A 27757-nucleotide genomic window follows, 5' to 3' on the forward strand; every position below is an offset into this window, starting at 1 on the left:
TCCTGGGGTTTAGCCCAAATATTATATTCCCTTTTGTTCTATCAGTTCAGCACGAGCACATTCAGAAGTATGTGGGTTCCTGACATCCTTGAGTGAGGTTGGATGTAATATTCCTATCTGGAATCTGGTCTGGGAAGAGAAATCAGACAGACCCCATGCTGTTGCCTTGTCAGGCTGAACAGTTTTGCAGACGAAAATATAAATTGTGCCTTAATTTTCCAGTGTAGGTGCTTTTTTGGCTTCCCACGTGAGAAAGGTTTTGGAGCAGGGTGGTGTTGGTTCCCAACACGTGTGTGAATTGGCTGTCCCTGCCCTCTGGAAGGAGAACTGGCTGCATGTCTGTCTGCTTGGGTTTCCTGGGAGTGGCACAGATAGCTCATAGTTTCATTCTCATTTAAAATTAAAGCTGATTTAGTGAGCAGCATCTGGAGACAAATATTATTCTCCTTAGGGTAGCTCGAATTCCTCTTTGGTGAGAAACAGGCTTTTAAAGCTGTAACTTGGAGTGTCTTGTCTCGAGGGTTGAATTATCAGTGCCAATCTGGCCTAATACTTTTTAAGTCAAACTTCTCCAAACAGCATTTGAAACCTTAAATTAAAACTTCTTTCTTTTATAATCTGCAAAGCTCCTTTCTTGCTAGAATCTGCACAGTTCTGCGACTTAAATCTCCATGAGATGCTTTGCAAATGTGGAAGCCAGCATTCATTTTACACCTTTCATAGGGATTTTGTAAGTGATGTATTAAAGGAAAGCAATGAAATATTCTCTTAGGCTAAGGTCTTTAAAAGTATCTAACAGAGTAAGATGTCTGAGCACCACTGAGCTTTACATTCAACCCTTGAAATTAATCTTTCTCACTCCTGTGTAATATTAAATCTGATTAATAGCTAATGCATCAGCTCCATTTAAGATGCACATCTGTTTGTGTGTATGCACAAAGAAAATATTTATGTCTAAATTCTTTCTCAGGGGCGTTTAAAATTATTTTCTACTGAATTGAGTAAGGTCATCTGGCAAAGCCGAGCAGGTCATCAATAATTAATCCAAGCAGGCAGAGCTGAGTCTCAGGGTGCTTGCAAACACCCTGTTAGACTGGAGAGTTTGGCAGAGCAGGGGCAATTCTCAGATTTTTCTCAGAAAACAAGCAAATGTGCGTTTAACTTTGGAGGGGGAGAGGGAGGCTTTGCTTTTATTGGAAACAGCTGTGCTGTGCTTGCACTGCAGCATTTGGTGCACCCACATGTACAGACAGAGCTTCTGGTCCCCCAGTGCACCCCAGCCCAGCCAGGGGCTCCTTGCACTGACACCCCCATGCCTGGCATTCATGGCTCACTTGAGTGTGTGCTCACAGCCTGCAGGAGAACAAGGGCTTGGATTTATCTCACTAAACTTTACCTAAGCTTTATGGAAAGTTAGATTCTTTACACCTAACTCTGGCTGTCCAAGAACTGGCTCTGGGGTATGAGCTTGTCATCTGGTGTAAATAGAGTTAGTAGGGAAAAGAATCATCTCTTCCAGAGGTTATTTCCTATCCAGACTTGTTATCTAAGAAGCTGGGATGAACATGGGATGAATAAGAAGGGGGAAGAAAGCTGTTGAAGGGAAGCTGAGGGAGCTGGAAAGGGGCTCAGGCTGGAGCAAAGGAGGCTCAGGGGAAATTTCTGGCTCTGCACAAGTCCCTGGCAGGAGGGGACAGCCGGGGGGATTTGGGATCTGCTCCCAGGGAACAGGGACAGGAGGAGAGGGAACGGCCTCAGGCTGGGCCAGGGGAGGTTCAGGGTGGATATCAGGAAGAATTTCTTCATGAAAAGAACTGCTCAGAGCAGTGGTGGAATCCCCATCCCTGGAGGAATTTAAAGGACCTGTAGGTGTGTAACTTGGGGACACGGGGCAGTGGTGGCCTTGGCAGTGCTGGGGAGCAGCTGGGCTCAGTGATCTCAGAGGCCTTCTCAGACTAAGTGATTCCATGGTTCTGTGTGCACTTTCCCCTTTCCCTCTGGAGTGCCCTGTTTGTCCTGAGCAGGAGGCTCCTGAAGAGGTTCAGGTGACCAGCCTGGGCAGAGCATCTTGTATTTGGACAGACAATTCTGGGTGAAATGGGTCTGGGCCAGCCTGATGGGAAACCTCAGGTGGCTGAGGGTAAATGTTCACCTCTGCAGCAGCAGAAGCATTTTGTGCTCTCAGATGCTCATCTGTTTCATGTTTCTGTTTCTCAGATGTTTCCTCTGGCTGTTCTGGTTGGCCTCACAGAGTGCACTGAACAAATATTACCAATGCATTCCACCACTGTGTAAGATGGATTGAAGTGGTTTCCGTGGGGCTGAGGATGGCAGTCCCTGATGCAGTAACTCCCTTCCACCTGAGTCTTCTCAGGAGTCAAATCCAGCACCCAGCATGGAGCCAAGCTTTTGAGCCTTGATGGCTTTTTGGATTCAGGGTTGGATGGGACCATGGCAGCTCAGAGCCCACAAGATACCTGGATTATGGGCAGAGAGGAAAGGAACAGAGCTCCTTGAGGCAAAAGGGACTGATTGGGTGTCCCCCCATCTGTGCCCACCAGGTTCCAGCTCTCCCTGCTGTACCAGCTGTCCCCAGGACACGTGTGCAGCTGTTTTGGGATTAGCAGGCTGGGAGCCAGTCCAAAACCAGATCAGGCATGTGTGCTGCTCCCTCTCCTCCACCTTAACACTGGTATGCACACTTTTAAATGCCTGGCCCCTGCTGAACTGCTCTGGCTGTGCAAGATGAGAGAGCTCTGCAGTTTTGACAGGAAAATTGCTGCCCAGATGCTGGAACACCAGTGCTCTGCTTGTTTAAATATTTGTTCAAACCAGCTTGACTTTCCAGTGCATTTTTCCATGAGGGATTTTGGAGGTAAGGGGAAGAAGTCAGTACTGATAAAATCTCATGCTCTGGTGTAATGACATGAGAGCATTCAGCCAGGAGTAGCCTCTGTCCTGACAGTAGTGCTTCACACCACATCTTCCCATCACCATCCTGCTTTCCTTTGTGCCTCTTTCTGACTGTACAGATGTGTCTATGTCCTCTCCACAGACTTTCAGGACTTTTAATCTCCAGAGCTCTTAATCTGGCATGTTCCCGTGTGCTGGGTTTGCTGAGAGAGAAAATAAATAGGAATGGGTGGAGGAAAAGAGCTGCTGTCATCCCCTTCCTCAGTGCTGTGTGTTCACAGTGGAGGGTGCACTGCATCCTGCAGAAATGCCAGGAATTGGGCTTGCTCAAGGGTTAATTTGCAATCACCATGAGTAAATGTCATGCCTGGGGAGAGGAGTTTGGGAAACACTTGTGCTGACTCTCTCCCAAGCTTTTTATGTGAAACCCATGGAGTTTGTTCCTGCCAGCCTCCAGCTCCTGACCTGTTCTCTCACCTCTCTGGTCATTTAACTTCTTTATTTTGACAAAGTCCCGCTTGCTCTCCCTGAACCTCTTCATATCTGTGGTTACAATCCTCATTTCCAACCCATTCCTTGCTTCCCAAAGTGATGTCCTGCACCAGACCATGGCAGTTTATAAAGACCTGGTGGAAAACCTGCTAGAGGAGAGTGCAACAAGGACACCAAGCACTCCTCATGCACCTCTTTTAGCACTACCAGTGCTCTCAGCACCCTCTTCTAAGCAGCTGTTTCTGGAATTGTGTATCTTGGTTAGAGCATCTCCATGCAACCAACTGATTAGAAAATAACAAATTCCAATTAAACACTTCCAGTTAAATTTTCAGCACATGTATGTTTGAGAAGTACAAATGTTCACCCCAAGAAGTGTATTGAAATTCAGAAAATCAAGGATCTGGGGAATGGCAACCTTCCAGTGCTAAAGGGGCTGCAGGAGACCTGGAGAGGGAATTTGGATGGGGCATGGAGTGACAGGATAAGTGGGAATGGCTTTCCAGGGCCAGAGAGCAGGGTTAGATGGGATATTGGGGAGGAATTGTTCCCTTGGAGGGTGGGGAGGAGCTGGCACAGGTGCCCAGAGAAGCTCTGGCTGCCCCTGGATCCCTGCAAGTGTCCAAGGCCAGGCTGGACAAGGCTTGGAGCAGCCTGGGATGGTGGAAGGAGTCCCTGCCTGTGGAACAAGATGATCTCAAAGGTCCTTTCTAACACAAACCATTCCATGATTCTGTGATTTCTAGCATTTGGCAATTTAATTTAATTTTATTTTTAGGTAAACTAAGCAGAAGGATAACTCCCTATGCCTTCAATATTGTATTGTCCACTTGTTGAGATATTTCACCTGGAGAAGTGGTGGACTTAAGCTGGTTTATTCTGTTCAATTAAAACTGCAGCAGTTTAACATAAATGGGAACAATTAAGTCACAAGCCTACAGACTTCCTTCAGGTGTTAGCAAACAATTTGGCTGTAATTTCTACCTGTTTGTGGATGCTTGAATTTAAATGAGTCACAATTAAACACAATTAGTGGCGTGTGAAGTTCTGGGAGGCAAGAAAAGAGCAGTGGAGGATGCTGGTTTGCTCTGACAAAGGTTTGCTTTGCTTGGAGCTCTCCAAAATCCAGTCTTTTAACCACAAAAGCCTCTCTTCCTATCTCAGGGATCTGTCCATGACATGAGAGGGTCCAGGTATGGGGTTTCCTGGAGCTCTGGGAGCAGCCCTGGGTGCTGTTCCTGACTTTGGTGCAGGTTTTTCTACAATTGTATGATCAGGAAATGTGCTTTACAACCACCCCTCAGCTGTCCATCAGGGACCTGTCAGTGGTTTATCTGAGTTTTCAGTACCAAACTGATTAAATTGCATGTTTCACAAAAGAAAAAAAAAAAGAGAGAGTTTCACTCGTGGCACCAAGTCTAATTATTGCATCTTTCCAAAGCAAGCAGCAAAGGTTACAGTGTCTGTTTGCATTCCTCATAAAGAAAACCTTGTTAAACCCCTTCTTGAATATTTTATAGCCATGGTAAGAGCCCCTGAAGAATATACTGCCAGGAGAAATGGTCTCAGGCTTTTTTATCTCATTTTATGGAGCTGGTGCTGTTTCATCAGGGCAGGGAGTTGGTGGGAAGTCTGAAGGTGGCACAGAGCTGCCTTGGTCAAACAGAGGATGAGTTGTGGGGTGGGATTTGCTGTGTCTCAGAAATTCACTTTGTGCCTTGCTTTCACCCCGCTTGGTGTTTTTCCTACCTACCCCCATTTCTAAAGGGCTGTGTAAGAGCTAATTTTAACTTGTGATACTGATCAGGGCTCAATCAATCCCCATCTGCTCTCACTCTCTCAAGTCAAGTTTCAGCAGGTCTCAGGTTGAGCTGGGCCCTGACGCTGTTTCCATCCCTGTGACCACAACTATCCAATGCCAGCCACCTCCACTTGGGCTTTTATCTGTTAAATATTGTGCCCATGCAGTAACCCAGCTGTTTCCTTTTTGTTCCCCATATGTTTTGCTGGAGAAGAGCACAAGTGAGGTGTGTGAAGTTTCCTAGGGGAGGGCCTGGAGCTCTGACATCCCCTCTCAGCTCCTGGTGGGATGGTTTGCTCATTCATATTCCACATTCTGTAGGTCCAATTCCCTTTCCAGCAGTGATTCCCTGTGACAGTGCCATTGGAACTGGCTGACAGCCCCATCCAATCCCCTCTTCAACCCACAGATCACTCCTGCAATCCCAGCTGCTGTGGGAAACAAAAGAATTAAATCAAAGTCTGTGGGTTTGGGGTCATCTTTCTGTGTATCACGTTTCCTCTGTATTTGCTTCAAAGACTCCTAATAGTTCCTGGAAGGACCAGGCAAGCCAGCATAGATCCCTTCATCCCTCAGAGATGTTCAGCTTTGTGAACCATCCCAGGGATTGCACAGAAGTTGGAACAACTCAAGACCATTCCTGATAGCTGAGTCTAGGCAGGGAACCCAGCCTGTCAGAACAGACTTACCCAGGTGGAAATCTGACTCACACAGTAAGTGAACCTTGTTATTCTTGCAGAAGCTGATACTTGAAATCAGCCCCTTACAACTTGGTTTATGCTTCAGCAGGAGGAAGCCATCACTTTCTAGCAGGCAGTCGTTCTGAAACTGGAGTTTCCCTGATAGCTGGAGCTTCTCTTCCCAAGTGAAGAGTGCAGAGCTGGTTTCCTGCAGCACCCTGATGTCTCCAAGTGCAGTGCTGATCTGAACTAACCACTTCAGTATGGGCTGAGGGTCTGGCTCAGAGCACAAGGGGCCACAGAACTGCTCAGCTGCTGCAGCCCTGACAATGATGAATGTTCCCTGGGAGAGGAGGATGTTCAGTCATCTCCCGAGGAGCATTTGATGGACACAAGTAACTGGAACCTCAAGACCACTGTCTGAGCTGCATCATGTTAAAAATAGTTGATATTGTTCATGTGCTGTGATGCACTGGTCCTTTTGGGTGGCTTTTGAAGAACACATTCTCCTAACAACACCCATAAGGACCACCCTGGATTTTCTGTGCTAAGCCACTCCTTTCCCTGACCCCTTTGTATTCCAGCAAGGTGGCCACCAAAGGCAGTGCACAAGTGTCACATTTCACAGTGCCATGGCCAATTTGGGCTGGAAAATCGTGTGCACTTCCAGGCTGTGGTGTTCAGCCACTCCAAGCAGTCCTGCTTTACAGGAGAGTGTTTCCCAAGGCTGTAGTTGATTTTTCACAAGTGAGTTTGTGCACTGGCCAGGAGTGCTGACAGCTCAATGTTCAGCTGCAGTATATAATTTTCTGTCATTTTGATTTATGCTCTTTTCTGCAACCAGAGCCCCATGTGAGAAAAAAATCGGAAGGAGTCTGTCCTAAAGTTAGCTCAATGCTAACTTCTTCAACTGACCTAGCAAATTAAACATATTTTTAGATGGGTTGGGTTTTTTTTAATTTCTTTCTGGAATATGAAAGAAGAAAGCATTAAAAAGTAACCTTCCCTGTCAGTTCTGTGACCTGCAGTTGCCATGGGGTTGTTGTCACTGAGAGAAAAAGCTGAACTGGGCCTGTGAGACCAAGATCTGCTCTTGGCTCAAGCTTCCACCTGCACCCAGTGACCTTGTCCAGGGAGGCTCTGACGCATCAAAGCAATGCCCAGGACATCAGGGCCGAGCTCCAGAGCACTGCTTCACCTCAGGGCATCTTAAAACTCTCAGTGGCTGGTGTTCCTCTTTGGAAAAAGCCCAAATTCCCCAGAGAAGAGGCTGGAGTAGAGCCATGGTCTCTGCTCCCTCTGGACAACAGAATAAGGGCTCATCCTCCAGCATCTTGGGTTTGCCCAGAGGTTTTATGGCACAGCTCTCTTCTGCCTCACTTCTGGCACCCAGACTTGGGCTCCTGAGTTGTTTTGCTGCATTTGGAGCTTTGTTTCTTGGCACTAGAGTTTAGGGATTATTGCTTGCAGTTCCCTTTCGTCGGATGCTTCAAGAGCAGCTCTGAGCCAGAGGGGGGAACAAACCCAGCCCTTGGCTGTTTTTGTGAGCCACAAAATGCCTGTGAGACAAAGGAAGGGGCCACATGAAACAGGAATTGTGGTGGCACTGACAGGGACAAAAGCTCCATGCACAGCCCTAGGATAAGGCAAGAGAGCAGGGAAATGTGGTTATTCCAGCTCTCTGCTTTCCTACAGAGTTCAGACAACTGGATTTATTGTGTTTTAATATTAACTTCAGTGGAGCCAGGAGTGTGTTGTGATCCCATGGTATTTGGGCTAATGGGTAAAAAACCACTTTATTTCAAATATATATATATATATATATATATACACACACACCCTTTTCACAGGACACATTAAGTGTGTACAGGACTTTTCCTTGATGACTGGCATTTAGCAGCTGAGTTACAGATGGATTTCTGTGTAGTCAGCACAGATATTAATCACAAAATCCTTTTAATAGATCAAAGAGTGCTGTGTAATTGAAAATTTCTACTAGAAGCATTCATTTCAAGCAGTTCTTAAAATTTTCTCCTAATGTGTAATCTAGGAAAGGAACATTTTTCAGGGTGTAAAATGCAAAGAGAAGTTTTGTTCGTTGCTTTATTTAGTTCTCTGCTCAAATTAGGGATTAGTGACAAGAAATTGATATTTTACTGTATGCCCAAAGTTATTTTTGTGTTCATCAAAGCCACTTGGTTAAATCAGGAGTGAGCAGTAATTACCACTGAAGGGATGGGTACACACTGGATTTTTACTTGCTTTATGTGTGAAGGTTTTTCTCCATCAGCAAACTCTTTCAGCTTAAAAGACTTAAAAACCATCGTAATTATTACTCCCATTGCTCCCTAGCCCTGTAACAAGAGAGAATTTGGATATTTAAAGAAAGACCCATCCACTCTTTAAATAAGATGTAGAGTCTGTTTCATGGAGCCTGGTGCTGGGCATGGCTTTGCAGGTGACACAAAGGAAGATGAATATCAGCTGAAAATATAAAAATATTTTATTTTTTGTAATTCATAGCACAACTTTGCAGCAAGTAAAGCCTCAAGCAGACATTGTGGGCTTCCAAAAGAGGCCATGGCTTTGTGAGGAGCTCATGGGCTTGGACATGAGGAGCACGGCTGAGAAAAGAGCAGGAAGGAAACAGCCCTGGGGAGCTTCAGTGCTGGGACTGAAGAAATGATTTGGTGCTTGTACAGACAAATGCTCACCAAATCCTGCACATCATTAATAATAATAATAATAATGATAATAATCATCTCTCTGCTTCCCCTGCATCTGGTGGGAAATGCATCTTCCCCACCAAGAGGCTGTGCTAAATAAAGGTTTGTCCTTCCCAGGGAGCAGGAGAGGTGGGAGGTGGACATTTGGGCTCCCATCTCTTTCCCAAAGGAAGGTCATTAAGTGTATAAAATACATATGTTTTCCCTTCAGCAGCTGTTGGGTTTCTCAGCCCAAGAGCCATAATGGGACCATGAGGTTTGGAAAATTTCTGCCTCCCACATCTGCCCCCCTCCCCACCAGCAGTGCAGCTGAATCAGCACAATGGGATTGTGCAGCTGCACCTCGTTAGGCCAGCGCTGCTAATGAAGTATTGGCAAAAAACGCCTTCAAGTCACTCTGCTTTGGGGTGGTGCCTTGGTGGAGGGTGAGACTGAACCTTCTTCTGGTGATGTTTCAAACATTTCAGCATGGTGGGTTTGCAAGAGATGGTCCTGCAAAATGAAACCCTGGCAGAACCTTCCTTTTCACTCAAGTGATGTGAAGACTTTCCATGCCTCTAGGATGAAAGGGAATTGTTCTTTCTCTACCTATTTCTAGATAAAAACTGTAGGAGAATAATGATTTGTAATTTTGAGGTGTCCTTACAGCAATCCCTGTCTGATGCTGCTATTGCCTGGATGCAGAAGGGCCATGTAAAATGCAGTACATTGATTTGGATTAATTAATTAAGTGGAGATTCTCTTCCAGCTGAGGCTTTGCAAGGTTTTGCCGAGCTCATTTGCACAAAGGACAAAGGATCCACCTGGGCATGTGGGAAAGAAAGGGTGTGGGAGAGAGAAAGGGGAAAAATGAACAGAAAAGGGAGGAATATGAAGCTCAGGGCTGCTCCATTGGTGCTGTCTGGGCTCTGTGGGCAGCAGGGTGACCAGGACATGGGGCCTGTTTGGGGCCCTGCCCTTTCTCAGCTGTGCCCCTCTGTCTCCTTCCAGGCCATCAGATGAAAACCACCCCGAGGTGAAGCCTGATGCCTACGTGAACAACCTGGCTGAGGCCGTGGACATCATCCTCCAGCATCTGTAAATCCCAGCAGGAGCAGGGGTGAACCTTCACCTGCAGCCTCTCCATGGAACCACTTCATCCTTTCCCACCTCCATCTCACGTTAACCCAGCCCAGCCCTGTCCAGGGCGCCCACCTTCCAAAATGTTTCACATAATGGCACTAAAATCATCTCCTCTCTCATCCAAGGGAGCACCAAACCTGCTGTGCTCTGCAAGTCTGGAATGTCCTGCCCTTGGTGCCTGTGAGTGGCTTCAGCCTCCTCTGGGTGATGCTGGGGGCCTCTTCCCCTCTTTTATCTTTGCTCACACAGGGGACCCAGCCTGGAGGTGGGAAACTGGGAAGCCGGGCAGCCCCTCGTGCATGGATTTACCTCTTTAACCCACATGTCCTGTGCCTTTTGGGGTGCCTGAGATGGGGTGGGGGGTGTCCTTGGGGGCTGCTGGAGGCCACCAAGCCCTGGGGTGCTGTGTGTGCCTCGGGTGGCACAAAACCCCTGGGGTGGGGAGCAGTCCTGCCTTGGCAAGGCAGGATCTGTGATTCTGCCAGGATCAGCCCTGGGTGAGGGCACAGGAATCCAGTAACACATCAGGGAATAACTGAGCCATCCTGTCAGGAATAAACCCTGTCCTTTGCATCTGGCCTGTGTGTCGTTGTGTTCAGTTGGACCAGCACTGGCACTGATGTTTGCAGGACCTGAAATGCTTTTCCTTACCTGGAAAAGCTGGGAAAGGCCATAGGACTGATGGTCTTTGCCTTCCCTCTGCAGGTGGGGTCTGTGAGCAGCCAAGGCTGTGGAGGGGGTGTGGGGTTATCACCTCTCCCCATTAAAATCCTGGCCTGAGTCAGACACAGCTCCAGCTGAAAATGCACTTTTCACAAGGGCATGTAGTGATAGAACAAGAGGGAATAGCTTCAAAAAGGTAGGTTTGGTGGGATATTGGGAAGAAATTCCTCACTCTGAGGGTGGGGAGACCCTGGCACAGGGTGACCAGAGAAGCTGTGGCTGCTTCATTCCTGGAAGTGCCCAAGGCCAGGTTGGAGTAGGGGCTTGGAGCAGCCTGGGACAATGGAAAGTGTCCCTGCCCATGACAGGGATGGAATAGGAGGAGCTTTAAGGACCCTTCCAGCCCAAACCATTCTGGGATTCTGGGATTCTGTACTCACTGAACATCCCCTGGGACAGATCCTGCTCCACATGCCTGCTGAGAATCTGCAGCACCAGCTCAGCCCCCTCCTGCTGCCAGGAGTGCTCAGCACATCCAGGGCCAGGACAGGCATGAAATTTACCTTTTTTTCCTGATCAAAACAAAGATTTTTAAAAGGACCTGCTCCCTGCCTCCAGGCATTGCAGCCCTTCCCCAGGGATTTTGGTTTCTCTCCCTGTCAGTTTTGCAGTGCAGCTGTTGCAGCGTGTGTGGTAACACCTGGCTGTGCTGCACCTGGTAAGAGCATGAAAGGGGCTCAAAATGGGTCAAAAAAATGAAAAATTAGGGGTTGTTCCATCAAGTCCTCTGCCCACCCTCAGTGACACGTGGTAGTGTTTGCAAGGGTCACCTTTTAGAGGCAAAAGTCCCTTTTTAATCAACATATCAGTAGTTCTGTACCCTCTTGGGCTTTGGGCAGGACTGTTTGGGCTTTAACCTGCTTCAGATCTCCAAGGGATCATGGAAATCATGCAATGATGTTTGTGTTACATATATTTAATAGATATCCATACTCTCAGGCAGCATGTGCTGACCACTGTCTACATTCAGCCACTGCTCTCTGCATCTGCAAGCAGGAGGTAAAAGGATAATTCCAGCTCTGGTTCCAGCAGTCCCAGCAGCTGAAGATGACCCTGCTCACTGAAGGACACCAAAATGATGCTCCCTGTTTCTGGAGTGTTGCTGGAACACTTGTTTTTCAGTTACCAGCTGGCCCTGGAGCTGCATATGTCCCCCCTTGGGGACAGCAGGGGAAAGAGGGCTGGGAATTAAGTTCTAATAAAATAAACTACATCTGGGAAAATGACCTTCGTGCAATTTTTTTGGTCTGTTTTTGCATCTTTTATCCTCTGGGTAGTGGTTCAGCCAAAGTGTATGGTGCTGTCAGCATCCACACACATGGAAAGATGCTGTAAACCCTGGTCAAATGTTCAGGCTGTGATGGATCACTGAGAATTTCTTTTTTATCCCCTAATTCTTCCCTTTTTGTTCTGTTGTACTAAGCCTATCACTTCAATCTGATTAAGTTTAGGCAGATAAACATCCTGCCATCTGTCATGAAACTTTTTACACTGCTTGCTGGAGGAAGTGCAGCCCTTTTCCTTTTTGGGTTACAAAGGCTGCAGGGACATACTGCCCTGTTTCCCCAAGAACTCATTTAACACCCCCATGTGCCCTTGGCCTGCTGTGGGCTCTCAGTTTAGATTTGATATGAGATTTTATTTTAAGAGGCAGGATATTACGGTTGTCCTTAAACACAAAGAAGGAGGTGCTACTTGGCACTTCAATTTGCATTTTGTTGTTTTTATCTTTGGCTGTGCTACAGCTAAATGACAGCCTGGGGGCTGGGGGGAAGCATGGGAGATGTCCCCCCACCATGGGGAGGGTGCAGCGTGTCTGTCTGCACGTGAATATCAAAAAATGTCCATTTTCTTGTGCAGCCCATGGCTGGGACCCCCTTCCTACACAGACACCCCAAGGGAGGGTCCAGGTTGAGGGATTTCCAGTCCCCCACCCATTCTTTGGGACATCCCTTCCCATCACCTCTAGAGATGTCAAAGAGGTGCAGCCAGGAGAGGAGAGGAGAGGAGAGGAGAGGAGAGGGTTCCATCAAACCCCATCAAACTCCACCCAGTGCCACAACCCCCAGGGTCAGCGACGTCCCCAACGCCCCGGACCCCACAGACGCGCCGGGCCACGGGGACAGCACAGAGAGGCGAGACACAGGACAGGGGTTATTGAACCAGGAAGCTTTATTTACACAGTAAAAGTAACAAGCAATTTCCTGAGATTGAGCTGCTCTAGTGCAATCAAGTCATGGAGGGGGCAGGAGCAGCCTCCTCGCCCGCCCGCGGAGGGGACACCTCGGGCAGCCCCTCCCGGGACACGCACGGCCCGCGGCGCTTGTGCAATTGCCAGCGAGACTTGGCTACTACAGGTCATAGCTCCAGAAGGCTTTGTTTTTTTATTCTTCTTCCCATTTTTTTCATTTTTGTTTTGTTTTTTATTTGGCCATCCTCTTCTTTTTCTTTCTTGAACACCGAACCCACACACGCCGCAAAGCACTGCTACAATCCTAGAACATCCTACATCAGTCTGTTCGCCTGGGCAGCCAGGAGCTTTAAACAATGCACTTGAAACACAACTTTATTGGCCAAACAGGCTATGCTAGCACGTGGAAAAATTACAATCTATTTTACAAACGCTTCTTTTCGTTGGTTTCTTTTTTTTTTTTTCAATGTACTCTTTCATAGGACAGGCTCAAAGAGCTACATCTGCAAAACACACAGCGAACTCTGTGTGTGCCTGCTAAGACTTTCTGTGTTAAAATCCTATTTTTTTTTCAGGATGAAGAACCTTTATTGCTGCTGCCACAGCTTTGGTGTCATCCCAAAACAGCTGCTGCCCAGACTGGGTCACACCATGGACAAGCCACTGAGTCCCTTCACAATAATGAGCCTATTTGAGCTACCTAGCAAGGAATAACATCCCTTGTCTGCATATTACTTTAGTATCACATTCTGGCAGCCGGCAGGGGTTTGCCAGGGGATTTGGGGGGTTCCCAAAACATCTGTGTAATAGGTGAAGTCCTTTACAAACCAAGAGCAAGACCCCCAGGGGATGCCCTGCTCTCCCACTGCATAGGGGACAGATCTCCTGACACCAGGGGAGCAACGCCACTTCTGACTTTACAATCAACAGGATGTCCCCTGAATCTGAGGCACATACTATATTATATTTAATATTTTTAATTACTTTATTTATATATATATTTATATATATATATAAATCCACAAATATTTTACCTCTACAGAGAGAGAGAGAGAGAGAGAAAGAGAGAAAAAAATTGAAAAGTAAGGCTTTCTTAAACTGAGAATAAGTACGTGAAATCATACAAACCCAACAAAAAATACCCAACAGAACATCACTGTGGCCTCAAAACTGTCGCTAACTGTAGTCTGTGCCTACGCCAACGTGCCCAGTGTAAGGCCATGACTCATTGGAGAAGCGTTTTTAGTAAGGCAAACGGGTTGTGCTGAATGTAAACTGAATGCTACGGCTACGTCCAGGACAGCTGGGCTGTGGCCCTTTGGCCACCAGGTCCAGGACAGCTGGGCCGTGGTCCATTGGCCACCTTCCCCCTCTAGAGGGTTAGAATGGCACCAGGAGCAGCCCTTGGAAAGAAAACAGAAGCCCTTAGGAGTTCCAGCCCTGGGGATGCCCACTCGAGAGCCCACCCGGAGCTCTGCGGCGGCAGCCGGACGTGGATTGGGGTGAATTTGCCCTTTGTTGCTCAGCTGAGGAGGTGCCTGTGGCCAGCGGGAGCTGTGCACCCCGAGACCAGGACGTGCCGGTGGTGGGGAGGGATGGATGGATGGATGGATGGATGGATGGAGCATCAGGAAGACTCAAAGCCAAGAACTGTGCTGTGAGGGTGCCACTGCAGGGGCACGGACAGAGGGGCAGCAGCCTGGGAAAACACTGGCATGGCTGGACCCTCCACAACAGGAGGGATAGAAACTAACCCAGGATGTATTTTCTTCTAAGTGATGCAACAAGCGACACTTTAAAAGAGCTGGAGGGTTCCCCAAAATGAAAAGACATCCCTGTCATCCCCTCCCCGAATATCTGGGGCTTGTCCTGCTTGCCTGGAGGGAGTGGACATGGCCACAGCCACCAGCAAAACCTCAGCAGTGGCAGGACAGGGGTAACAACCGATGGGTTCCACTGTGGTGGGAGATGCCACACACATCCCAAACCACTGCAGAAAAAAGTGCACTAACATAACCAGAAATGATGGATGAAACCTGTACCAGCAGCTCTCAGCCCTTCTGAGTTATGGACCCTCAAGGCATTGCCAGCGGGGTGCTGAACCCCATTAAAAATGTCCTGTCTTCAACTGCTCTTGGTATCAATGGTTTTTCTCTTTTCTTGCATTTCCAAAGCTCGGGAAGTGACCCCTGAGCTTGAAGGAACCAGCAGAAGGAATCCAGAAGATGCTGGAAGCCATTTGTACAGCTTTCCTAGAGCTTTAAACAAACAATAATAAAAAAACCCAAAAACAAAACCAGATGGAGAAAAAAAAAAGTGTCCTTCTAAACCTGTTAGCGAGTGGACAGCTTATTTTTAGCAAAGAGAATTCATATTGTACAAACATAATGGTCACCACTTTATCTGTGCTTAAAAAAGGCACAGGAAGAGGAAAAGCTTTCAGTGCTGCTACCTGGATTTTCAGCCTTTTGCCAGCTGACTTTGTCAAGTAACCCCTCCATGACGTGCCTCGGGCAGGCAGCCCTTCACAGTAAAGCCAAAAAAAAAGAGGGTGGCAGCCCTGCCCCGGGTAGAGAAGTGGGCACAGCTGCTGGTAAATGGGTAAACAGCCCAGCCCTGCTCAAAACAGGGTGTTGGGAACCCAAATGAGGGTGGCACTGAGCCTGAGTAGGGTTGTTTTTTTTCCCAAAAGAGTTGAGAGAGGGGGCTGGGAAGAAAAAGAATAGGGAAGGAAGGCATTTGAGCATCTCCATGCAGCACCCAGCAAGCGCTGCTGCAGATGCTGCCCTGAATGGGCCAGGGATCTGTTTAACTCCTCATCAGGAAAACTAAAAATAAAGGAGTAAAAATCCAGCTCTTGCCATTATTAAATCTAAGCAAAACTCTTCACTTGTGATTTCCTTCTCACGGCACTGCCAGGGACATGGGGAGTGAGGGAGGTGCCGGGGCCGCACGGGACACGGCCGGAGGAAAGGAACCGCAGCCACCCAGGCAGCCACCAGCCAGTGTTTGCAAATCTCAATATTCTGCTTTTCCCTCCCTTTCTCCAGTCCCAGGGGTGGTGGTTTCTCCTTGTGCACCCCTTTCTGAACTAGCACAGGTGGGCTCTGTGGGAGCACGGCCAGCTCCCATCAGCTCCACCCCTATCCTGGCAAAAGCCATTTACTCGTGGATCCCAAGTTTTTGGCGATCCCCGTGCCCGCTTTCCCTGTGGGACAGGCACTTTCCTCCAACTGGCTGATCTCTGGCTACAGTAGTTACAAAGAATTTCAAGATTTACACACGCATGCACACGAATTCCTCTAAATACCTGATGAAATTTTGGCAAAGCTGCTTCATCCCCTCCAGCTGGCAGGAAGGGCAGCAGTGACAGAATCCCACAAACTCGCTGGACACGAGGAGCCCTCCCCGGCTCTGCTGGCAGCCCCCAGAGCCCAGGGCGAGAAGAGCTGCTCCCTCCTCAGTTGTTCTCTATCTGCTCGATGTCTATCTCGCCATCCAGCTGGAAGAGGCTCTCGGTGCCCGTCCCACCGCTCCGCCAGGCCACCCTGTCCTCCTCCTTCCCGGCACTCTCCTCCTCCTCCTCGCAGGACAGGTCATCCCTGCTGTTTGGGGCACGGGGTGGCTCCGGGACCGGGGTGCAGGCGGGGGTCCTGCCCGGCATCACCTCCGGAGCCGTGGGCCACGGCTGGGGGCCCTGGAGCCGCTGGGAGCCGTCCTCGGCCGTGGTGCTAAGGCAGGTGAGGCTGTTGAAAGTCTGGCGGTTCTGCAAAGGCAAGGAGAGAGAGGAAGCTGAGGGAGAGACCTGAGCTAGAGGGGAAATCCTGAAGCTGGGATAGAAGTTACACCAGCTGAGCTAGGAATCTTCCTGACCCCAAGCCTGAGCTCCCTCAGCCCAACAGAAAACAATCAGAGCAGCAGGAACACTCGGCAGGTCCCCAGGAGATGGACAGATGCTGTAACCCCCCACCTCCCCATCCATGGCAGGTCCTGTGGCCCCACTGCCTCTGCAAAAGGCAACGGCATCAAAAGCAGCCCCATCCTGCTCTGGATCAGCCCCATCACCATCTCCACGCCATGCATCGCCCAGCTCCACATGTAAGGCAGAACAGTGCTCACCAAGAATGAATTAACATTTCCAACCACTCCCTTTATTAGCCAAGAGAAACTTCAACCCTCTCTTTAAGGAGCTGGAGCTTGTCTCCTGCTAAACCCTCCTCTGTGATGGCTCATGGCTGCTCCCCTCACTAAAGACCAGGTGAGCACAGTTGTCTGTTCCCTGACTTTCCACGCCTGGTTACCTTGGCCAGAAATTTGATTTAGTTTATGTACTGTCACGTCTTCTAAACAGCTTCAAACTCTGAGAATGACAAGGAGCATGCAGGCATTCCAAACCCTCTGGAGCAGAGCACACAGAATCTCCCAGGTTTGCAGTCTGGCCACGAGCACGCTCGCCTGCCAGGGAGTGCCTTAGCCCAGGCTGGTTCTTAAATGAGTAAAATAAACCCTCATTACTGAGTGCCAAGAGAAATAACGAGGCCATCCCGGTGGCAGAGTGTGTGCTCTGAGCAGGAGGAGACTGAGGAGGATCTCAGCAGCTTGTGGAGTCTCTCATCAAGCCAGCGTGTGATGGTGTGATCACTTCTCAGACATCTGGCCTGGACACATCCCATGGGATAGGCCTGAATGGGAATTCAGTAAATACCTGGGAGGAAGGCAGCCCCCTCACTAGCTAGAGGTGTTCACCTGCTGCTGGTTAGTGTTGGGTCCCTCATGACAAGGAAGAGGGGCTGGAGAGTGCCCAGAGAAAGGGTCTGGAGCACCAGGAGGGGCTGAGGGAGCCAGGAGAACTTCAGTACCCAGCAGAGCATTGGGAATGCAGAGTGACAGGGCTGCTGCCTGTATCTGCTCTGGCTGGCCCAATTCAAGAGCAAACACACAGCCTGAGACACAACCCCACTCCAAAACATCCCCACTGGCATTCCCAGGGAATTAGGCACATCCACTTGAGGGCTTTTGCATTCAAACCCACCAAAATAACTTACCCTGGGCTGTAAACAAAGGAAGATCACCCATTTACACAGCCCCTGAGGGAGATGAGGGGCTCTGCATCACACCCCAACCAGTTCTTAACAAATCAAAGGGCCTTGTGCTGAGTTGGACCCATGGACCATTGCTCAGAGGCTTTGAGTGCTGCACTATCCCATGCACACAGTAAGAAGAGTCATTGCAGAGGCTTCTCTATCTAAACAGAGAAGTTCCTGCTGCCCCAGGAGGAGTTGGCCACTGTCCAAGCTGGGGGAAGCTACATTCTGCATGGTCTTCAGTCTCTGAAACCTTCAAAAACCCACAAGCCCCAAGCCCGTGTGAAAAAAAGGGCATTTCTTCTCTAATTACGCAACTGCACCCAGTCCTCACGTCATCCTGGTCATATTTTTGTTAAATCCCAGCCGTGCCTCTGTCCTCTGGGTGCTGAGCGTGCAACAGCTTCAAGCAGAGAGCTGTGCACTGTGGTTAATGGACAACTCATAATTACCACTGGAGAAGGCCCGAGGACATAGCAGAAATATTTTCTAAGCACTTCACAAAATTTGCAAGCATATTTCCAACAGTGATTTAGGCACTTGAAAAGCCTAGGTCTCCTGAAAGTCAACAGCCCTCTCAAAAGTGCAAATCCCTTCTACAAACAAAACTATGGCACTTTTGGGAATGTTCATTTTTCTCCTTCATCATCGAGCTCATTTCCTGGATCAGGCACTTCCCAGGGTTTGGTAGCCAGGTGTGGACATGCTGGGCTGCTGCAGATGGGATGGAGCATCCTGAGAGGATGGGAGATGCTCTCCAGTGCTTCAGAGGAGATGAGTGATTCCTGTAGTGGCCAATGAAGGAGGATGCAGACTGGAGAGTAACTCAACAGGTCCACGGCACATTCTTCCCATCCAAAAGAAAAGCATTTCCAAGCTGGGACACGTCTTGGGGAACAGCCATGAGATTACTTGACTTTCAGGGAAATTTTGCATTTTATGGGACTTTGGCAAGACAACCAAGCCAACAGCCTCATTTTCCCTGCTCAAATCCACACATGCTGCAACCCTTGAGTCATTCCAGGGAATGCAAGAGGATGGAAAACCCCTTGCGATGGTCCCGGTGCTGCCAGCACGGCGGCAGCTGCTGCTGGAGGAAGGCCACGTGCAGAAGGTGCTGGGCAGAGACACTCCCTCTGAGGCAGATTTGACAGCTCAGAAAGCAAGTTTTTACAGGCACTGGCTGCCACAAAATCCCACAGCTCACCTTGCCAGAGGCTGGGGTCAGGAGGGCGGCCCCAGGACGGTGATCACCAAGCCAGCATTCCATGGGCTGGCTGTGGAGCAGCAGTGGGTCAGCCACCACCATCAATGCAGCGTCTGTCTGCAGCCCTTCCACAGTTCTTTGCTCATTTTTTATTTATTGGGTGAATTTAGCACGTGCTGAGGTGCTGAGCTGGCAGAACCAGGCAGTCAAGTCCTCTGCTGATGTCAGGAAAGAGCAGGTTTGGTGACACAAAGCAGTGCTTGCTCCCCATGGCCAGGCAGCCCTGGGCCCCTCTGAGCCCCTCCACAACCTTGGCCTCCAGATGAAAAAGGGTACCAGGCACCTCAAATCCTGGGAACTGTGGGAATCCAACACAGATGGCTTCTGGGAGATGTTTCTGGCCATCCTGTCTTCACCCAGTGAGCACCTGTTACACCCAGACCACCTTTACCAACCGCAAGGATCCATTTTTGACTATTTGAGGTGCTGGTTTTTCTTCCTCCAACCCTTCCCAAAGCTGCTTTAATCCAGCACACTGAGCAAGCCCTCAGAGACAAAATGAGGTGTTGCTAATGGAAGTACTTGAAAAATCATCTAAAAATACATAAATAAGAAATTCTTGGTCACTTGGAATAAGCTGCAAGGTTGCTCCAGAACAAAGCCCTTCTTCCATGCTGGTCACCAAGCTCAGGCTATTTCTCTTTCCCCCAGGGCCTCATGATGCTCCACACAGTGCAGGGACCAAGGCTGCAATCAGAGAAGGCTGCAGGAACCGACTCATCCTTCACCTCCATCCTTTTCCTCAGGTTCTCCCTCCCCTTAGGCCCGGGGCTGGCAGCTGCAGAGCCCCGACAGCAAGCTGGAGAAATCCCTCAGCAACATTCCTCCATCTGACTCTTCCCATGGTAAAACACCCAGCTGTGAGCTCTTCCCCAAAGCACATCCCTGCAAACAGGGTGGCTCTACCAGAACCGATATTAGCAGGACTCTGATCCCTGCGGTGATCACGGCTTTTGCTCAAACACCTTTTTTTTTACATTTTTTTTTACTTTTTCCACCCTGCCAGGTGATTGCCGCAATTTTCCCGGGAAAGGTGTAACGCTACAAGCTGTCAGCAGCAGCGGCCCTACCTCCCAAGCTGTCATCACCTCCTGTTAGCACACTGGGCTACAGTCACTTCAGAAAGCTGAAAATAACCCAGTGCCAGAAGGGAAGGGGGAAGCGGGCAGCGAGCTCCAGGCAGGAATGATGAGCCCCTGCCAGTTCTCCCGAGCCAGCAAAGTCACCTCCACTGGGGGATTCTCTGCCTGCTTCAGGTTTAAATCACTCTCTGAGGCAAACACCTCCTGTAAAACACCTTCAGCCTGAGTTGTTATCTTTATAGCGTTAAATAGAAATGCTTTGGTTGTTCGCATCACAGTAAATCCTGCTGGGTGTTTGTGCTGGGGAAAGTGCTCATCCATGCTGCCGAGGAGGAGGGAGAGGTGCTTGAGGTTGGAAAATGGGTTTGATTTGGTTTTTAAGCTCTGCGGAACTTCATTATGGCAGCTGCTGTGATTTGGGCCATGCACACACACATGTCACTCGGGTTCAAAGCTCTGCCCTGCTTTTAAGGCACCCACAATCTTCTCCCACTCCATGCCCAGGCTGGTTTCCTGGTGAGTGGAAATGGAGGGGACACGGGGAGGGAGCTGCAGCAAGCCTGGCTTAATCCTGAGGCTCCCAAAACCAATTCTCCTCTTTATAGCAAAGGAGCTTTGCCACAGGTCCAGGCTGCAGCACTGGCACAAGCACATCCCAGTGACACCCCAGTCTCACCAGCACCTCCCCTGCTGCAGTTTGGCCTCCCCAAAAAGAGGGAGGCACAGCCACTTTGCCCCAAGGAGCACTGGTGACCACTGCCACTCCTGGCTTCCAGTACAACCACTGCCTCTGGGGGAAGGTCAGGGGGCTTGCACCGACCCTGTCCTCCCACAGAAGGAGCTTCAGAGTGATGAAGTGTTGGGAAAGAAATGCTGGAATACCTGAGGCAGGGAAACACAGGAGGCAGTGATGGGGGGTGTGAAAAGCAAGAGAAGCCCGTGTGCCAGGTGCAGAGCTGGGTGAGACGCGGTGTTGCCATGTCAGGGAGCTCAAACTCATCAATATTCTATTTTCTTAAAAATTTTATCTATGAAGGCACTGAGTGGTTCACAGACAGCTCCACAGCCCAAGGTGCTACAGAATGTGCCTGCAGCAGCATCCCAGAACAGAGGATTATCCCTGCCCTGCTCCCAGTGGGTACCACATTCCTGCCTTCAGGATCTGCCTTCCCAGCCTTTCCCTTCTCACTCCCTAAAGAACAACCTTTACTCAGCCCCAATCTTCACTTTGCAACAGGCACCAGTGCTTACTTGGTGCAGTCAAAGCTTTAGCAGATAATTTTGCTTTTATTCTGTTTAGTGTGAAAACCAGCTTTCATCAGCTGGCTCAGAAATATCTATTATGCTCCCAAGTCACTTCACACCATGGTATTAAACAAACAGAATCAAAAAAGCAAGGAAGCTTTAAGTCATTAGTAGTGATGCTACCTTTGGAGCCTGTGGAGATAATTTTGGTTTACTCACAGTTCTTGTCTTTGGAGTACGTAGCTGCCTCAGTGACAGTGGGGATGTTCAGGGAGATTCCACAAGTGCAAAAGAAAAAGCTGCTGTAGGACCCACCAGTGTGAATCCCTCCAGAGCTACAGAGCCCCAGGGAGATGCTGGAGAGATGAATCCCAGAAATCACAGGGACATAGAGCAGGCACAGCAATGCAGGGAATCAGAGAGCACTGAACACCACTCTGGGGCTCCACTGTCCCACCCCAGCACAGCATCCCACATGTGGGGACTCAGTCCCAGCACAGCCTCCCAACCCATTCCTATTCATAATAATAATTGGAGGAAACCCTCATTTCCTGCCAAGAACAAATATTTTCCCTAACAGACACCGAACCCTTTGCTATGAGCTGGAAAAATCCATTTGCTCAGACAACAGGCCATTAGTGATCACTGTGTATTTATTTATTTACAGGCTGCCCTTCCCAGCCTTTCACCTCTGCCTTCTCCTCTGCATCCTCTTGGGATCCAGACCCCTGGAGCACTGCAGGCCCCTCATGCCAGCACACTCAGCACTGCCAGGAGCCCAGTGGGGACAGTGGCAGGGCTGCTCTCCCAGCGATGCTTTGCAATGCCATGGATTTCAGTGGAAAAGCCCAAACCTGAACCTGACTCCTCCCCAGAGCTGGCAAAACGCCAGGATTTGGAGTGGCTCATCTTTGGGGAAATTCAGTGATTTGACTCGTTCCAAGTTAGAGTGAAACATCATTGTTATGGGATTATTCTCTTTTTCTCAGCCCTATACCATTTTCATACTTCATAATTTTCAGCACAGAACTAACATTTCTGTTATGCTGCCGTGGTTCTCACTCCAAGGCCTAAATGATAAGGCAGGACCTTATAAAAATTAAAACCAAACTTCATGTCACTGTTTCAGCAGCACTGAAAAGAGAATGCCAGCAAGTAATGGGATAAAAACACATTGTGGATGACCAAAAATCCAATGAGTGTGTGGCACCTGCACCCACTGCCCCCACCTACCAAGACCTCCTGCAAATCCAATGCAAACTTGAAATACATCTCACTTTTCTGTCACAGCCTCAACCTAGGGTTAACCCTGAGCATCTTTCTCTGGAAAGGAAAAAATAAAGGACCCCTCTTTATTTATTTATTACCTATTTATCTACTTATTTATTTAGCACCATTTCTTGAAATGTTCTGCCTTCCTGGAATGCTTTGGGAGATTTTTGCAAGGCAAGTGGTTCCAAGTAACTCCCAGTAGTTCCTATCTAACCCAGTAGCTCCTAGAGTGCTGGGGGAGGGTTTGTTGGTAAACCGTAGTGAAAAATCCCTCTTGCCTTTTTTGAGCCAAAATGCCACTTTTGAGTATGCTGACTCCTTCCAGGGTGAATCTCTGTGCTTTCTAAAAGCTGCTTTTTGGAGTCACACAGCATACAAGCCTGGGGACAGGAGGGTTAAACAGCACGTGGTGAATCAGATGTGCATCCTCGGGATACAATTGGATTTTGTCCATGTTTGGGACAGACACTGCCAAGCTTTGTTTGTGTTCCCAGCCCTGTCCTCCCATGTGAGTGTGAACAAAGGGTGCAACACTCAACCCTGCATCCCTGGGCCTCGTGGAGGGGTGGAGAAGGGAGCACGGGGTGGATTGGGATGGAACTGGGAGAGACCTTATGGCCCCTTCCTGTGCCTGAAGGTGCTGCTGAGGAGGGACTTTAGACAAGACAGGATAAGGGGGAACTCCTTCATACTCCCAGAGGGCAGGGTTAGATGGGATTTGGGGAAGGAATTGTTCCCTGGCAGGGTAGGCAGGCCCTGGCACAGGTGCCCAGAGCAGCTGTGGCTGCCCCTGGATCCCTGGAAATGTCCAAGGCCAGGTTGGATGGGGCTTGGAGCAGCCCGGGACAGGGGAAGATGTCCCTTCCACCTTCAAACCTACCAGTTTCTTTTGATCCTCAACCAAAGGCTTTTTCCCACCGAGCCACAAACTGACCTTTGCAGACTCACATTCCTGTTTATTTAAAAAACACTGGGGCTTGGAGGCTGGAATCTCTCTCAGAAGTTACATCAACAGCAAACTATTTCCTGGGATACGTATGGAATTTAAAACCTCCAGTTTTCTGCCTATCACTACACTTGGAAATACTTGTCACTGACTGGAGTGGGTGCTGACACCAACCAAGATCCCTGCCACCTCTCCTGCCTGCTCCAGCAAGCCTGAAAGTTGCCAAAATTGAAACAGAAAATCTTATGTGAAAATTACAGATTTCTACCCTCAAGGAAAGACTTGGGTGCTCAGAGAGGAGAGGTCCCTTCTCCCACTTCTTCCCACTCAGTGCCAAGACCAGCCTGAAACATTTCAAACTGGTGGGCTGCTTCCTTCAGCTCTGGGAGTGTACAAACTCCTTTGTGCCTGGATCCTCATGGAAACTGCCAGCACTCCTAAGTTTGGAAGGGAAAACAAGGCAGAGGGGCCAGCCAGGCTCCCAGCCATCTTGAGCATTACACACTGCACTGTGTCGGGCGACCCCATGGATCTCCAGCCCAGGCTGGAGCTGATTTTAACCCTGAAAACCACAAGAACCACACATCCTCCTTTCAGAGGGATGCTCCTGTGATTCCTGGTGCAGATGACTCCATCCTCTGAAGGCACGTGCTCCTCCCAGGGCAGTGAAGTCACCCTGTGAAAGGCTCTGTCTGTCCAGGCAGCCAGGGAACAACGTCAATGGTGCCCTTGTGCCCAGACCCTTCCCACAACAGGCACAAAGTCCTCTCTATAACTCACCCTCATCAGGCACACCCAGGGCTTCACCCTCACCTCCTCCTCAGCTGGTGCCCACTGCTGCCAGCACCCTCTCATCCACCCATCCCTCACAGGGAAGAAGTTGTCTATGAACTCACAACCACAGGATGTTCTCCATAGGCCATGGAGATGCAGAGGAATGTTGTATTTTAATTGTTTTATTTATTCTAGAGTAGCTACTCTCTGTCCCATATACTGCAAGACCTTACATAATACAGAGCTTCACAGAGGAGAGATACTTTGACAGCTACCTGGAAATCCTCAGTGTTCAAGGGTACAACCTTTGCAGAAAATGAAATGGATATTAGAGAAAACTCAGGAGGAAAAGACCAGGAGTACTGTATTTGTTAGGAGAGATGTAGCTCTTCAAACTGCAACCTCTCTGAAGGCTCAGAGGGACTAAAACCTTGAAGAGCCATCAGAAATAGGGCACAAGAGCCACCTCCAAGCCTCGATTTGCTACCAACACACAGATAGTACAAGTGGGAGGAACCAGGATCTCATCACATCTGACAATTCCTGCCAGCAGTGCAGTGCCTTACATGCCACTGAGATATTTGTGCCTTTCTTTTCATGGAAAGTTGTGTTTTCAAACTCTACAGCACCACCCTCCATTTCCAGCCAGGGCTACTCCTGTTTGAGGTTTGTGCTGCAGGGAACATGGCTGGGTTGAACAAATACATATATACATTAAAAATTAGAAAAATAGAATGGTTTGAGTTGGAAGGAACTTCAAAGTCCATCATGTTCCAATCTTTGAGTTGGGCAGGGACGCTTTCCACTAGTCCAGGCTGCTCCAGGCTCTATGTAACCTGGCGTTAATGTTTACATATATTCTTAAATATATATATATATATATATATAAGAATATATGTAAAAAAAAATTATATATATATATATATATAAATTATCCATTCAAAAAACACATCTGTATAAAGGATAGCTGTGTTTGGAACTGTTCTAATACAAACTGAAATCTCTCAGTGACCACCACATCAGAATTTTTGATGGCAGGAAGCAGAATGGGGAAGAGATAGCGAGGGCTTGCGTGGCTGCAGCTGGGGATTATTGCAAATTCCCACTGAGGGTGGCAGTCACTGGTGTGAGGGACGTGTCATGTGTCCCCTGCAGCTGCCCAGAGCCTGTGGGAAGGAAGGCAATCTGCACACACCAACATCAGGGCTGGCCTATAGCTCGGCTTCCCGTCAATGACTCAGCCAAGCCACCAAACCCAATGTTTGTGCTGCTGCGAGATGTTTTGGCACACAAACGCCCGAGATCCCAGGAAATGTTCACACCAGGATGTCAGAAAGCAGCAGATGTGGAGGTGGGACATGTCAAGTTCCTCTGGAGAAGAATCCACCACACCACTGCAGAGGAAAACCCAGCAGGCGTCTCTCCACCACAAAGCATCCCTGGCAGAGCGTGAATTTCTTTTAGAAAATCCATCTTCTCACCTAATCCACCCAGATGCTTCTCTGAGTGACTTGCAAAGGGTAAAACCACTCATTCCTGCCAAAATCAGCCCAGCTGGGAGCACTCCTGGGGTCTAAGCCACCTCCTGTCATCTTTGCAACACTTCTCATTTCCCATTTATTTTAGATGCACCCACATCAGAAAAAGAAGAACCTCCCAATTCATGGAAAAATCTGATCCAAACCATTTCTGATCATGGCCTGCCAGTACAGACACAGTCCCCATGGGCTGTGAGGCCAAGAGCACTGCCTGGGAAGGAGAGCAAGCTGTGATGAGATTCATTAACGTTTTGTCAGAACAACTCTGGGAACAGGGAGGTGGGATGTGTCCTCCTTGGGCTTGTACTTCACGTGGAAAGGGGGAATAAAAGCTGAGGCTGGAAACCTTACATTGAAATGAGAGGATGGTTCATGTCCTCATGTTAAGGAGGTCAGAGATGTCAAGCCGGGTATCCAAACTCACCTTGACTGGGGTGAAGAACAGAAACCAGTTTCTTCCCACCTCACTTGCCTCCAGCCCCGTGATAATTAAACAACACCTCATCATCACCCACTCACCTGACTGACATCCCCCTGGATCACTCCCAGTTTGAAGGCAAAGAGGCACAAGGCAAAGAGTTCATGTGCATTTAAAAGGAGCAGGAGGACTGTCATGGTGCCCATGGTTTAAAAGTTGTTGATCTTTCGATGACAACCATGTGCACAACTTGGTTGCTGCCTGAAGCTGAAGCCTGCCTGGTTTGGTGCCATATGAGTAAATAATAAAGAGAGGGATATGGGCTCACCTTCCCTCTCTGGGCTATGGAATTGCAGACAGAAGAGACACAACCAGGATTTTGAGGAATGAAAGGCAATATTTTCCTAAGTATTTTCCCTCCCAGCTTAACTTCCAACGTTTAGATTTCTCTCTTAATTAGCCCAGTTATGTAGCCATGTAATTGCTTCCAGGAGCAGCTCCCTCCCCTCCTGCTTGGCCTAAATATCTCTCCTGGTATGAAGAAAACATTTCTTTCAGGTCAAATTATTTTTGTTTTGATTATGGTACCAGGTTTCAGGCCTACAACCACATGTGGTTCTCAGCTCAAGTGAAAAATTAACCGATCTGCCAGATTAACCAGTGCCAGATGCTGGTCCAGCACCCAGCACCTCAAAGCTCAGTTCCCAGTCTGACATTAGCACCTGGGGACTCAGGGAAAGCCCCAGGTCTCAGTTTCCCCATCTGAATAGCGAATCCTTTGTGGGTAACTGGAAAGTGCAGTCTGGACACTTTGGCTGTCTTTTGCTTTGCCCACTGCACACGAGGTGTTTTTACCCCATATAAACCCAGACCTGAGCACACATTCAGCCACAAAGACACTTGCCATTATTTCAGCTCTTCCTCCGAAATCACCCAACTTCGCATTCTTCTGGGCTGGAAGCATTAAAAGCAGCTTGGGGGATACCCAAATGTGCAGGGTTTTCTTGAGCACATTTATTCCCCATGAGGAATTATTTGGTTTTCCTGGCATTCCCATCCCAGGGAGGGCTCTGACCGTGCCCCACCAAAGGCAAGAATGCTCCCCATGACTTGCCTCATCCTGCTCGTCCCTCTGTGCCAGTCCTCCCACGCCGAGAGCCGCCTGCCAGCGCTGCTCTCCAGAACCCCTCAGCTCTGAAACCCTGGCCTTTGCTTTCTTCCCACTCTGCTGCAGCCCCGCTGCCCCACACCCAGCAGCACAGCCCTGCCTTGGGGATTCACCCACTGCCCACTGAGCACCTGAGCCCAGCTGGCTTTCCTGCCTGGAAAATGAAAATGTCCGTGGGACCTGCTTGGACTGGATCCCACTGGAGTTCCTTAGTGATCCTGTTGTTGGTTGTTGGTTGTAGCAACCACCGGGCGTTCGGCAGTGGCTCCGGCCACCCAGCCTGGCCCAGAGGGGCTGGGGGAGGGCGTGCCCACT

General features: G+C 49.0%; 2 protein-coding genes across 9 annotated transcripts in view; one reads left to right on the forward strand and one right to left on the reverse strand.

The window, feature by feature from the left end:
- Positions 1 to 10312, forward strand: part of LHPP (phospholysine phosphohistidine inorganic pyrophosphate phosphatase) — a 70850-nt gene extending 60538 nt beyond the window's left edge. For all 4 annotated transcript variants that reach the window (XM_015633429.3, XM_033515563.1, XM_033515562.1 and 1 more), the window contains one exon: positions 9603 to 10312. In XM_015633429.3, the coding sequence (XP_015488915.1) occupies positions 9603 to 9693 (91 nt within the window). In that variant the 3' untranslated portion in view covers positions 9694 to 10312. The remainder of the gene's footprint in view (positions 1 to 9602) is intronic.
- A 2298-nt stretch (positions 10313 to 12610) lies between these two features.
- Positions 12611 to 27757, reverse strand: part of FAM53B (family with sequence similarity 53 member B) — a 44435-nt gene continuing 29288 nt past the window's right edge. For all 5 annotated transcript variants that reach the window (XM_015633558.2, XM_015633557.2, XM_015633555.2 and 2 more), the window contains one exon: positions 12611 to 16414. In XM_015633558.2, the coding sequence (XP_015489044.1) occupies positions 16109 to 16414 (306 nt within the window). In that variant the 3' untranslated portion in view covers positions 12611 to 16108. The remainder of the gene's footprint in view (positions 16415 to 27757) is intronic.

Source organism: Parus major, chromosome 6 (genome assembly GCF_001522545.3).
Source record: "Parus major isolate Abel chromosome 6, Parus_major1.1, whole genome shotgun sequence".
Lineage (NCBI taxonomy): Eukaryota > Metazoa > Chordata > Aves > Passeriformes > Paridae > Parus > Parus major.